The 14,500-nt window shown below is 32.4% G+C and overlaps 2 protein-coding genes across 2 annotated transcripts; both read right to left on the reverse strand.

Annotated features, from left to right (window-relative positions):
* Positions 1–627: 627 nt before the first annotated feature.
* On the reverse strand, positions 628–4,781 carry LOC110639041 (putative disease resistance protein RGA1). The gene is made up of 2 exons (XM_021789813.2): positions 1,454–4,781; positions 628–1,125 (listed from the first exon to the last, which is right to left on the reverse strand). The coding sequence occupies exon 1, from the start codon at positions 4,779–4,781 to the stop codon at positions 1,494–1,496; it is 3,288 nt and encodes a 1,095-aa protein (XP_021645505.2). The 3' UTR covers positions 628–1,125; positions 1,454–1,493.
* A 4,378-nt stretch (positions 4,782–9,159) lies between these two features.
* On the reverse strand, positions 9,160–12,184 carry LOC110639002 (cation/H(+) antiporter 28-like). Its single transcript, XM_021789747.2, has 4 exons — positions 11,984–12,184; positions 10,906–11,901; positions 10,009–10,599; positions 9,160–9,879 (listed from the first exon to the last, which is right to left on the reverse strand). The coding sequence occupies exons 1-4, from the start codon at positions 12,182–12,184 to the stop codon at positions 9,268–9,270; spliced, it is 2,400 nt and encodes a 799-aa protein (XP_021645439.1). The 3' UTR covers positions 9,160–9,267.
* Between the last annotated feature and the right edge of the window lie 2,316 nt (positions 12,185–14,500).

The following is a 14,500-nucleotide window of genomic DNA, read 5'->3' on the forward strand; positions in this document are numbered from 1 at the left end:
AAATTCGCCGTCCACACCATCTAGTTCTACTTCCAGATAGTGTTGTTGGATTCTCAAAACAGAGGTCTTGAGTGACTAGACCCTGAAACATGCTCCCTGCTACATGTCTTTTATAGAAGTGAGAAAAACACTCATCGTCCAGCTTCATTTCTGTAACTGCTCTTCAAGATTTAACCTAAGATTGCCGGCTCTTCTTGAGTTGTTTTCAGAATTGTAATCAAGCAGGAATCTTATCCCTATGACTGTTGAAGTTGGATGCTAAGGAGCTTGCCACAATTGGGAGGTTTTCAGAACATGCAAAAAGCCATTGTGTTGAAGCAACTCTGGAAAGTATTCCTCAAGTCTGGGTACCATCATACAAAGAATGAAGTTCTTCACACAATCTTATCTCTAGATACAGTAACATAAATCATAAAGAGAAGAAGCAGATGGCATTGCAGTGTTTAATGTTTACCACTCAAAGTGCAGATATGGCATGCACATAATTACAAAACGTGAGTGCTAAACTAAACTTTTATTTCTTTAATGCAAGGATTCAATTCAAAATTTACCATTAAGAAATATGAAGCCAATTTCATCTAATCCTGATTGGCCTTTTTGATCTGGGTTGAGGTGAGGCAATGCATCCATGATAAGCAGGAGATTTTATTAATTAAATAAAATAGATCCAGGAAAAACTTAGCATGGGCATGTTCAACTAAACCCCGATAGATAAACCTCCCCAGTACACCCGACCTAGGACATACAACCTAAAACATAGTATGCAAAATGAAAAATTCTAGAAGACAAACAAAACCAAGACCAAACTCAAAAACAAGCTGCGGAATACATATCCAAGTAAAACTAAGCAGAACAACAAAACTCAAAGTTCCAAAACTAAACAGGCCAGCAGCCCAGTAAGCTCCTGCAGAAGCCAACCAAAAAGAAAGAGCAAATAGTAGCTACCAGAACCAGAGACCCATCCAAGAGCATCCATTCTACCACTTGGACAGGTAATCATTTCAAGTGTTGGAACTGACATAGGCTTGCATATCTCTGGTATGTGTCTTCAAGGCCTGGTCATTGCAAGCCATGTTCATCATTACAAAGAACCAAGCAACAATCCTCAGGAGAACTGCCAAATTTCTAACAATTTGAAAGAAAATAGACAGAATAAATATAAAAAAAAAAACATAAATATAATAAATATAAAAAACATCAATTTGAATCAAGAAACTCCGCTGAAGTGTCCTTTATAATATTTCAAATTTCAATTTCAGAATGTGGACAAGTTAAAAGTCCAGGAAAAAGTAATAGGAAGCCACGAAACTTCATTCGCTGATGATCACGTCAATTCCTTAAGAGATGCCAATGTACACAAAATTTATTTCCCGGAAAAGGACGGTAGGAAAAATTATAGTCAGAACTCAGAACCTATGACCCTAAAATATGGTCAAAGAGAAGACAGAAGTACCTTGAAATTTTTGGCGGTGAACCTGAGCATAAATTCGGAATTATCTCTGGTCATCCAATGGGAGGGAATCCTTCCGCTGAAACAATTTATCATCAATTCGAATTTCAGCGCCTTTAGGCCAATCCATATCCATGTGGTCTGCATATGTCTTCAGCTGGGGACATCCACTAATTTTCAAGCGTCGTAAGGAAGTGAGATGATGCATCCCTTTCCTCAAAGATGCAAATCTCGGGCAAGACTCAATGATTATTTCTTGAAGAGAAGTGAAGTTTTGCAACCACTCTTCTGGCAAAGATACAAGGTCTTCCATTGAATGGAACTCCAACTTCTCCAATTTGGAAAGTGGCTGAAGCTGAACGATTGATGAAGAAGAAGAAGGAGAGGGTGATGTCATCATCTTAGCCTTCATTGTTTGCTCTAATGGCTCTAGCCTGGCATTCCCCAGCCATAGAGTATCGTCAAGAGCTGGAAACAGTGGCATCCAAGTTAGCTTGGGACAATTACGAATTCTCAGGTACGATAGACAAGCAAATTGGGGCAGCTGATCTGCATTTATTGTGGTAGTTGCACTAACGCCGTTATCATCATTATCCCTCTTCTTCCACCATCCCTTCAGATTAGGACAATTCAGTAGTCTAAGCGTCTTCAGACATGGGAAGAATGTTGCTCCTCTTACTCCTCCACCATGAAAATGATTGTTACCACCATCTATATGCTCTATGTCGGTCAAATTATTAAGCCATAAATTTTTAAGAGAAGGGATTTGATCCAACAATGGGAGATGCTGACATCTACTGCAATCTGCAATCTCAATAGAGACTAGATTTTTAAGGGAAGAAAACCAGTTTGGGAACTCCAGACCTCCATATGCATGCATGCCCAACATCTTAAGATTTGCATGAGGCTGTAGACGTTGCAATGAGTTTGGATCGTACACAGTGTCTATACTGTTTTCACTAACACTTCCACCCCAACTTAAGAACAATGACTGGAGATCGTGCTTCTCTTTCAAATTGGCATCCTCAAATTCTGCAATGGCATTTTTCACGTATCTGAGATTGTGGATCTGCAACTCTCCCCCCAAGTTGTTTAACCTGTTTAATGCGTTCAAGCCACCAACATGTTTGGAGATGGAACTCTCTTTTGCCACTGTAAAGCTCGTCAACTCCTCAAGGGAAGTCAATTTTCCAAGTCCACAAGGCATGTGGGTCAAATTTGTACAGTTTTCACAGTCTAAAATCTTAAGATTAACCAACTTATTAATATCTTTTGGTAGTTCCTCAAGTGCAGAACAACATCTGAGGTTGAGCACTTCCAGATTTTGTAGCTTAGTAATAGAATTTGGAAGCATCTTGAGCTTAAAATTATAAGAAAGATTGAGATACCTCACGTATTTTAACTTGCCAATTGAAGGGGGAAGTGTCACGATCCCAAAGCGACTCAAATCCAACACCAATAAGCTTCTCAAACTACGAAAGAGTGCATCTAATTGCACTTCTTCAAAATTTAAGGTATACTTTGCATTTACGGCCAGAAATGTCCGAACTTTCCTAGCTCCAAGTAAGGATGCTGGAAATTTCCATGAGAACTCTTCGAAACCGTCGAAGTCAAACAATACATGACGAGTCTTTTCAGTAATAGACTCACCTTTAGAATTTGATATTGTAGTCTCCAATCCTGACACTGATGTTGCTAGATCATGCATTAGGTCATGCATTTTGCAGCTCTCTATTTCTCCCCATATATCCATTTGCACATCTTGGAAGAAAGATCTCCATAATAAATCTTTAAAATACCAAAGACCGAAATCTTCAACACGTTGGCCAGAAAATGATGGCCTAATGAATCCCTGTGCTATCCACATCTGAATTAATTTTTTCACGTCAATTTGATAATCTTTTGGAAATAAGCTGCAATATGCAAAGCACTGCTTCAAATGTGATGGAAGATGATCATAGCTCAATTTCAGTGTTTGTAAAATATAATTTTCATTTTGAGCTACTTTTGAAAGTTCATTCTTCAGAAAAGGCGACCACTCAGTTTCAGGATCTTTAAAGTACAATAGGCTTCCTATTGTCTTTATTGCAAGAGGAACTCCAGCACATTTCTGCACAATCTCCTTTCCAATCCCCACCAACCCAGGATTTGTTGGTTCTTGGCCTTTAAACACTATTTGAATGAATAAAGACCAAGACTCACTTGGAGATAAGCCACTCACAAAATATGAATCTAGCGTATCGGTTATATCAGCAACTTTCTTTGAACGTGTGGTTATCATTATCTTACTTCCTCTTGCACCTCCCCTTAACAATTTCTTTAAATTATCCCATTTCTCACGATTTTCATTCCACACATCATCTAAAACAAGCAGGAATTTTCTCCCATTGATCTGTTTTCCGAGTTCACGCATCAGAGTGTCTAGCTCAAGATCTTCAGACTTTCTACCAGTTGCAGACTCTAAGATCTTTTTGACAACTACTTTTACTTCAAAAGGATCTGAAACGCAAACCCACAATTTCAATTCAAAATGTGACTCAACTTGCTCATCATTGAAAATGATTTGAGCAAGTGTGGTCTTTCCTAATCCACCGATTCCAACTATTGAAAAGATTGAAACACCCTCTTCTTTGGAAGCCAATGAACGCTGAATGATTGCGTTTTTGTCTCCTTCCCTTCCAATAACAACATCAGGTGGAGAGGAAACTGTCTCCCTCATCATCACCTCACTTGACTCCTCTGTTTGAACCTCAAACTTGAATTGGCTACTATCAGCTTCAATCTGAGCCAACCTCTCCCTTATTCCCTTAATTTTATGACCCGTCTTACAACCATAAACAACCTTGTTGGAACCAGAAAAGAAAACACGTACCTCCTTTGAGATTCTATTCCCATCCATCACCCGTTGCCGCAAGCCTTCAGTAGCGATATCATCAAGCAATTCATCCATATCGTAAACAACTTCTTTTAGCTTTCCAAGCCAATCTTTGACTTGCTCGTTCAGTTTCTGCTTCTTCTCTGCATCAAGTAGAACAGCACGGATACTGGAAACTGTGTTCTTGATCTTGTCAAGTTCACCTTGAACACCACACCAGAGTCCAATCTCTTGGAAAGCAAGGGAAACCAACTTGCCAATAATTCCCTCTGCAACGGCGAAAAGGACACCTTCTGCCATCTCTGCGAAGAAGAAAAAGGTAACGAGGCTGTATGGTAACTGAGTAACTAGATCACAATTCACAGGCTTAGCTGCAAAGGGGCGTTTAATTTGATCCGGGGAAGATGAGGAAAGCCTTCGGTCTTTATTTATTTTTGCCGCCCAGCGATGAACCATATGCATATGGCCCATAAAGAATATTATATTATAATTCTGATTGAATTATTTTGCTGTTATTTTATGGATAAATTATTTTTTAAGTATTTTTTTTATTCTTAATTAAGCCGTATTAGTGGATAAATTTTAATAATATTTTTTAAATTTATATAATTATAATATTATAATTTTTTAATTTAAAAATATAATATAATATAATATTTTTAAAAAAATTTTATAGAGTAAAATTTTTTTAATTTATAATTATTAATTTGTTAATTAAATATTAACCTAAATGATTTTAGTATAATTTTTATCAATATTTTTTTTTTCAAATTATATATAAATTGAATCATCCTTCTTTATATAAAAAAAATAATTTTTAATATAAAAAAAATAATTTTATACTCTATATAATAAAAAAAAAGAAAAATATTATCTAAATGAGCTATTTACATTCACGTTGAACTAAAAAATTAATAATTAAAAATTAAAAAAATTTTATTATATAAAATTTAAAAATTAAGAAAATTTTATATTATATTTTATATTTAAAAGATTTTAATATTATAATTATATAGATTTAGAGATAATTATTAAAATTTATTTTTTATTAATAATTTTTTTAAAATGGACTAATTTCATTAATATCAAAAGTTAAATAATAGTTTTGCCTTTAAAGAAAAGGGAGAAATCTCATTCAGGCTTCAATTATGCATGCTTTGATATTATAAAACAATTGATTTGGTGGTCATTTTTTATTAATTTATAGAGGACGACAAAACAAAAGCAAACATCAAGAAAACAAAATATAATAATATATATAAAAAAAATTGAATGGTTGAAATCATCTATCAAAAATTGCATCTGCCAAAAAAAAAAAATTGCATCTTGTGTAGGCTGCACATTGGGTAGGATTCTGTTGCAGTCTAAAGATTAACCACCTATTATTACTGTTAAGTGTTGATAAGGTAAATATTATATTAAACAAAATAATTAAAATTCATCTTTTAAAAATTTTTAAACTGTTAATTAATAGCATCTGAGCTGACTTTTTCATAAAATTAATTTAGCCTTAATATCAAACATATAATATAAACTATTATTTTCGTTTATATCAAATTATCAAGTGCATGTGCGTCATTACTCATAAAGGTATAATTTTATTTTCTTAAATTATGTTGCTTTAATTATTAAAATTTATTTTTATATAACTCAACTCAATTAAACTTTTATCCCAAAAATTTGGGATGATTATATGAATTCGCTTTCTCCACTCTAAATAATTTTGGGTTAAATCCTCAGAAATATGTAATACTTCTAGGTCATTATGTTGTACTACTCTCCTACAAGTCAATTTAGGTCTATCCTTTTTTTTTCTTTTTATCCTCTAACCTAATGTGTTCTACTTGTCTAACTGGAGCCTCCGTATGTCTACTCTTCATATGACTAAACCACCTTAATCTCCCTTCTCTCAACTTATCTTCAATTGGCACCACTTCTACCTTTTCTCTAATACTCTCATTACGAACTTTATCTAGTTTAATATGCACACTCATCCACCTTAACATTCTCATCTTTGCAATTCTTATCTTAGACGCATACGACTCTTTCAGTGCCCAACACTCACTACCATATAATATAGCCGGTCGCATGGCTGTACGGTAAAATTTTCCTTTCAACTTATTGGGAATCTTACGATCACATCAAACTCCCGTGGCATGTCTCCACTTCAACCATCCGGCTTTAATCCTATGATTAACATCCTTCTCACATCTCCCATCTACTTGAAGGACTAAGCCTAGATATTTAAAATGATTACTTTGGGACAGTACCACTTCATTCAAACTAACTCGTTCCCTATCACCAGTTTGGCCTTCATTAAACTTGCAATGCATGTATTCTGTTTTCGTTCCACTTAACTTAAAACCCTTTGACTCTAGAGTACTTTTCCAAAGCTCTAGCTTTATATTGACTCCTTATCGTGTCTCATCTATCAAAATAATATCATCCGCAAACATCATGCACCAAGGAATACTCTTTTGTATATGTTTCGTCAATTCATTCAAAACTAATGTAAAAAGGTAAGGGCTTATGACTGATCCTTGGTGTGATCCAATTGAGATCGAAAAATCTCTTGTATCCCCTCCCACTGTGGGCACAATAGTAATTGCTCCTTCATACATATCTTTCAACACTTGTATGTACCTAATAGAAACCCTTTTTTGTTCTAATACATTCCATAAGACATCTCTTGGAACACTATCATAAGCCTTCTCCAAATCAATAAAAACCATGTGTAGATCTTTCTTCACATCTCTATATTTCTCCATCAAGCTTCTAATGAGAAAGATCGCTACCATAGTTGAATGACCGGGCATGAAACCAAATTGATTGAGAGAGATAGAAGTATCATGACGTAGTCGATGCTCTACAACTCTCTCCCACAACTTCATAGTATGGCTCATGAGTTTAATTCCCCTATAATTTGAGCAATTCTGTAAGTTTCTCTTATTTTTAAAAATAGGTACTAAAATACTTCTCCTCCATTCATCAGACATTTTCTTTGAGTTTAAAATCTTATTAAATAATTTAGTTAACCATACCACTCCTATATCTCCCAAACACTTCCATACTTCAATTGGTATTTCATCGGGTCCACAGACTTTACCCACTTTCATTCTTTTAAGTGCTTTCTTTACTTTTAAAGATCTAATCCTTCTAGTATAATTCACATTCTTTCCTATTGTTCTATAGTCTATATTCACGCTATTACCATTTTAACTATTATTAAAGAGATAATTAAAATAATTTCTACATTTTTCTTTAATGTCCTCATCTTTCACCAACACTTTTCCTTCTTTATCCTTAATGCACCTAACTTAATTGAGATCTTGACATTTCCTTTCTCTCCTTCTTACTAACTATAAATATCTTTCTTCCCTTCTTTAGTTCCAAGTTTCTCATATAACTTTTCAAAGGCCTGTGCTTTTGCTTGACTAACTACCTTTTTTGCCTCTTTCTTTGGTATCTTTTACTGTTCATATGCCTCATTATTATCACATTTAGGTAATTTCTTATACCATTCCCTTTTCTCTTCACTGCCTTTTGTACTTTCCCATTCCACCACCATCTCTCTTTTGAGGGTGGTCCATGTCCTTTAGACTCTCCAAGTACTTTTCTAGTTACTTCTCTAATCTTTGATGCCATCCGTATCCACATATCATTGGCCTCCATATCCAGCTTCCATATTTCAGACTCGAGAAGCTCATTTTTGAACTTCACTTGCTTTACTCTTTTAAACTCCCACCACTTTATTCGAGCTACACTATTTCTTCTGATCTTACTTGAATTGTTCCTAAACTTGACATCCAAGACCACCAATCAATGTTGACTTGTTAAAGCCTCTCCTGCAATGACCTGGCAATCCTTGCATAGAGCTCTATTTGTCTTCCTAGTTAAGAGGAAGTCGATTTAGCTTCTATGTTGCCCACTTTTGAAAGTCACTAAATGTGACTCTCTTTTTATAAAGTAGGTATTTGCTAGTATTAGGTCGTATGCCATAGCAAAATTTATCCTTATAATTAAGGATATATTTTTATGGCATACTAATTTTTTTTTACTTTTAAATTTATTTATAAATTTAATAATTTAGATTATTCTATTATATTTTATTTAAAATTACTTAAAATTAAATAATATATTTTTACTTAAATAAAACTTAATATATATTTTTAAACTAAAACAAAATTATCTATATTTGTTAATTTATTTTAATTTAATCTTAATAATTAAAATTAATAATGCTTATTTTTTACACATGCTTCATTTATGTTTAAATTATTTATTAATATTTTTATTTTTTTTTCTTTATCCATCATAATTTTAATTTGTAATATTATTTTTTATTACTATTTTTATAAAAATTTCTTTAATGATCATAATTTATTTTAGAGCGGGATGAAATTCAAATCTCACCATAATAATTTATTATTACATAATATTATATTAAAAAGTAATATTTTTAATAATACTTTTTAAACAAAATAATATTGCCTTCATTAAATAGGTAAAAGTGCAATTAAATTTGAGTAAACACTTGTGTTAAAATTTATCCTCATTCGATATTTAAAAGCAAGTTAACAACAAAATTCAAAATATACTTTTATATTTTTAATATAAAATAATTATAAATATTTTATATATATATATATATATATATATATATATATATAAGTATTTGCGCAAATGTGCACATATATTGTCCTATTAACATAAATTTCTAGATCTGTCACTGATTACGTTACAGGAAATTTATAAACTTAACATATACATATACGACCTAGAAATAAAATAATTTCTAGGTAAGTTTTTCATACAGATAATAGTACACGTTCTCAACTTCTCATTGCGTATTTGCATTTCTGTTCATTCTACCAATTGTATTTCTACAAGTAATCTCTGGTTCTTTCCTGCCTAAGATTTTTGACCTATGTCACTAGAAAATTTACATGATCGAGAATTCATGATCCACCCCATCTAGTTCTCCTTTGAGATGGTGTTGTTGGATGATCAAAACAGAGGTCTTGAGTGAGAAACTAGACCCTGAAAGCACATCCCCTACTGGGCCTAATTCTGGACATTGCTGCCAATCATTCATCCCAACTGTTAATATTGAGTTCACCCTCCCTCCTTGTCCTACGATGATTAGTGCATACTGCCCTTCTAATGATCTCAGAGTTGCATAGGTCTCAGCTGAATTGGCCATGTGCTTCTCCATGTAAGAGACATGCCCTCCTGCAACATATCTTTCATAGAAGTAAGCAAAACACTCATCGTCTAGCTTCATTTCTGCTTCCTGCTCAGCAAGATTTACTCTGTAATTTCCTGTTCTTCTGTTGCTTTCTGAATTGTCATCTAGCAGGAATCTTATCACTGTGAGCTTTACTCCTGGATGTCGAGCTACACGACCTGCATAGGCTAGTGCTTCTCTGTCATCTTTGCCTCCGATGAAGATGACTGCTGCATGGAAGGATCTTGGTGTTGTTGATATTTTATCAGCTAATCCAAGACCTCTATCCACAAGAATCCCAACTGAACATGGCGCATTTCTAAGCACCTGTTATAGTCCAGGATCATCAGTAAGTGGCAAACTAGATTTGCAAGTGAAAATTTTGAACTTGCTTCATGGACAAGTTAGGAAAATTAAAAACTATGAACAGGTGTTTGCTAATTTTTGTAATGTTACCTTCCGGTTCACATATCGAAACCCAGGATTACCCCCATCTAAAGTTCCATCTGCATTCTGGTTCTTGTGAAATGGCAAGATGATCAGGGAGGCCATTAAGTTCTCTGCTAAAATGCAGATGTCTTGAGTCATGCTATTGAAAGTTGAAAGAGCTAGCATTCTTCTTAAAATGATACCACCTCCACTTCCATCCACATAAGCTTGGATTGTCTGGGTGACCTGATCTCTCATGTCTGTTACTTGCTTATCAGTTACTGTGACCGTTTCCGTTCCATCACCTTGCACCATTGTGGCAGCTATTTGATCCGTAAGTTCAACCATGTCAGTGACACAAACTAAAATTCCAGGATCTGCTGTCCCTCGAGAAATCTCCATGAAGTTGATGGTTGAAGGCACATTATGCGTTCCATGAACACAAAACAAGATTCGAAGCTCGTCCATGGGATCGAGCCATTGAAGAGCCCTTCGATGGGTGGGTGCACGTTTCCTTGCTCGTTGGATGATTCGCGTCACAATTGATGGAGTTTGCACAACTGTGAAGAAGATCACAATAACCATCATTATGCTGGTTGAAGTACTTGTAATGCCATACTGCAATCAGTTTAACAACAAACAAATCAGATCTTTCATTACTAAATAAACTCATTTCTTTGAACAAAGACACCATCTCCAATGCAATTTTATCCTAATTCTGTAATTGTTAAGCTTCAGTGTTTTTCATTTCTCTAGATGAACCTCCGCAGAATCCTCAATGCAAGAAAAAAAAATCAAATTGAAAATGAACTGTCTTTTATCAGAAAATGAAGGAGATTATTGAACTCATTTTAACCTTTAACTTTCATGGTTAGTACTAGAATCTATTTTTTATGAAAATTTGAGAGAAGCAACAATACTAACCATGCTAAAAAGAATAGCCAAGAATACATGGTAATGACCCTTGGCAGTCAAAAGCAATCCAAGTTCAAACGATTCGCGCCAATGATAACCTAACATGGCCCCGCAGATGACTGTGCCGACCACTTTTCCGAGTAGTGTTATTACTCCAAGGACAAAGAACCTTGCCCATGTTCCCCATTTGCCAGGTTCAAATTTCTGGAAATTAGCATGATAACCCATCCAGAAGAAAAAAACTGGATAGTAAAAGGTGGTTAGCAGATAGTTGATTTTACCAACTGCCCATTTGGAGACCCTGCCCTCACTTGGAAGAAAAATTCCAGCCATAAATGCACTGAGAATGGGACTGTATCCATAAATTGGAGAGGCAGTGCAAATCATGACCATGAAGGCAATGGAGAGCACTAAATGCGAGCCTTTCATGGGTTTCCCTTCTGGGTTTTCATTGTTCACCCAGTTCATAAAGATTGGAGAAATTTTTGCCGTGAAAACTATTTGAAGCAGCAATGTACAACTCATAGTTAAGACGCTCGTAAGTCGGGCGGAAAGATCAGCAAATCTTGATGATGAAGATACAAAAATATATCCAATGGAGATGAGAAGCATAGATATCATATCAGTGTGCACTCCTGCTGCAATCACAAGCTTTCCTATATCTGACTTGCCTATTTTGAGATTGGTTATGATCCGAGTGAGTATATGTGAACCACTGCCTGAGAGGCTGATTGAGAGGGAAAGGGTGAAGCCAATGTCTGTATTTTGGGTGTACTGCATAAATGGGATTATGCTACAAGCTAAGATGAATGTAGATATGATCCCTGCATAGGCTATTATAGCGGGTTGAGTTGGCTGTTTAAAGATCACATAAGGATCCATTTCCATTCCTAACACAAACATATAGCAAATCATCCCAAATTCAGCTATAAAATTCAGTGTTGTTATAAATTTTTCATCACAAGAATCACGAATCCATGGTATGTTTCCAATAAGAATCCCTATCTGCGCAGAACCAGAATTAATGTTCATGACATGTGTCTATAAATGTTAAAAGAAACAAGAAGTTATTAGAACAAAAACTTACAACAATCTCAGAAGTTATGCGAGGTTGAGAGAGAGGCTTTAGCAGATGGTAAAGAAGATGGGTTAGAACAAATGTCAAGATGATTCCAAAAATCTTTCCAGGTCCATGTTTAACAGTATTGGTTATGAAATTCTGACAAGTTGGTTCCCGCGTTGTTGTTTGAGCGATACTAGTCTTGTTGGCATTGGACTTATCTGCCATTTTCTTTCTCTTTTTTTCAGCTTCTGAACATCAGAACTTTTTTGGCTATGAAAGTCTTCTGTTTTTGTTTTCTTTTTCACTGCAAACAAGCAAAGGTTGACAATTTTTTCCCCTCTTGGCTTCTTTACCAGATGAGCTTCGTGGTTATAATTCATTGCGGGCAATAAGGAGAAATTGGAGCAGTAGATTGAGGAGAACAAGCCATGTAAGTGGCTTCGGAGGCTTAGAGGATTATAACAAAAAAATCATCATCCATTGTACTGCCATTCATGGAAGTTATCCTACCTGAGATTACCAATGTATTATATAATTTTTTTCCAAGTACAAACAAAACCAATGTTGTGCGTGAATGTGTATTTTTATTATCATTTCGAAAATGAAATTTAATTTCAATACGTAGAAGTTGATTCCATAATATGCTAATCGCAAGAAAAAATAATTATTTAAATTTTGATCTATCAAAATTAATATAAAAAAAATAATTTATTGATAATGATAAATTTTTTTAGTATTAAAAAGAAAAATTATAATAAGTGAGATTCAAACATTTATAACTATTTATGAAGTTAAACTCAACTCAATTCAACTAAGTTTTGTCTTAAAATTTTGGGACCGACTATATGGATTCGCGTTCTCTACTCTAAACGATTTATTTATGAAGTTAAACAATTAGACTAAATTTGAGTAAACGTATTATGTGTATGGATATGGGGTGTAAAGATAAGATTTACATCCTCATCCAAGTAGATTAATGCACAAATTTTGTCTTTTAGGAGATTATCAAAAGATTAAATATATTATCAAATTTGAATTAAATTGAAATTTTATATATTAATTACTATTATTCAATTTTATTTATAAAATTATTAATTAAATATAAAATGGATAATGTTATTTATGATTAAAATCTATTATTACAAGAAATTGTTGGAATAAAAATTGAATTTAGAAACGAATTTATATCGATTTGTTATTTGAAATGACTTTTAAAACAGGATTTGAGTAGGATGTATTAATTAGAAACTTATTAGCAATGGATTTAAAACCGAAATTTAAAACGGAAGGTTTCAGTTTTCAAAAATTAAGATGGTATTATTGAATTTAGAGTTGATATTAGAAATTAATTGATTATTTTTTATTTTTAATTCCTTGATTTAAAAATCGATTTTTGTCGGTTTGAAAAGTTAATGTGGTATTATGGAATTTGGATTTCACGTTAGAAATCGATATTTGTCGGTTTTAAAAGTTAAGGTAGTATTATTAAATTTAGAGTTCATATTAAAAACCGATTCTTATTGGTTTTTAATTCCTAAATTTAGAAACCCATTGTTTCAATTTCAAAAGTTAAGATAATATTATTGAATTTGAGGTTCATATCAAATTCATTGATTTTGAACTATTATTTGAAAATAAAAATAAAAAAAATGAAAAATAATATAATATATAATATAATTTGATCGAAATATTAAAAATATTTCGGTTTTATATTATCATATTATATTGAATGTGTTTTAAATTTTTTTTTATTTATTGCTAATTAAAGAATAATTTATTTTTATCAATTTTTAAGATATAAAAAATAAAAAAAATTATCTTAAATTCGAGTTTTTTTAATGATCTATCATAAGATTTATGATTTTTATAATTAAAAAAAGAGATGAAAACCTGTTATGTAATCCACAATCTCAATTCATTGAATTTCTATTATATATATAAAAAAAAACTTTGTCTATATAAAAAATTAATAATAAAATGATGAATTACATAATATAATTTATAACTTAAAAAACATAATTATGCAATATTAAAATAATGAACTTTAATTTAATTTTATTAAAAATTAACTCTTGTAAAAAAATATCAAAATTAACTTTAAAAATATAAAATTTTAAATTTAAACTGTAATCAAAGTTAAATGAATAATAAATAAATAAATTATATTATTAATTGCCAATAAGATGTAGTCTTATTATTTTTTTTTTATCTTTAAAATATAGAAAGTAAAGAAAACTTAAGTTGAATTTTCCATTTATTTATTTTGCGATTAAATAAAATATAATTAAAAATATAAAATTTAAACATTATTTTTAAAACGTATTTATATTTTTATTAAAATTATCATACTTAAATATAAAAATATATAAAAATAAATTATTTTTAATAAAAAATAATAATAATAAATTATTATACAAGAGTTACTGAAATTTAAAAGTCTTTTTATCCTTATTTCGCATAAATTAAAATTAAAGCAAAATAAAAAAAAATTAATTAAATTTAAAACGAATTAAATCGAATTTAAAAATTTTTGCCATCTCT

This window comes from Hevea brasiliensis, chromosome 8, assembly GCF_030052815.1.
Source record: "Hevea brasiliensis isolate MT/VB/25A 57/8 chromosome 8, ASM3005281v1, whole genome shotgun sequence".
Taxonomy (NCBI): Eukaryota; Viridiplantae; Streptophyta; class Magnoliopsida; order Malpighiales; family Euphorbiaceae; genus Hevea; species Hevea brasiliensis.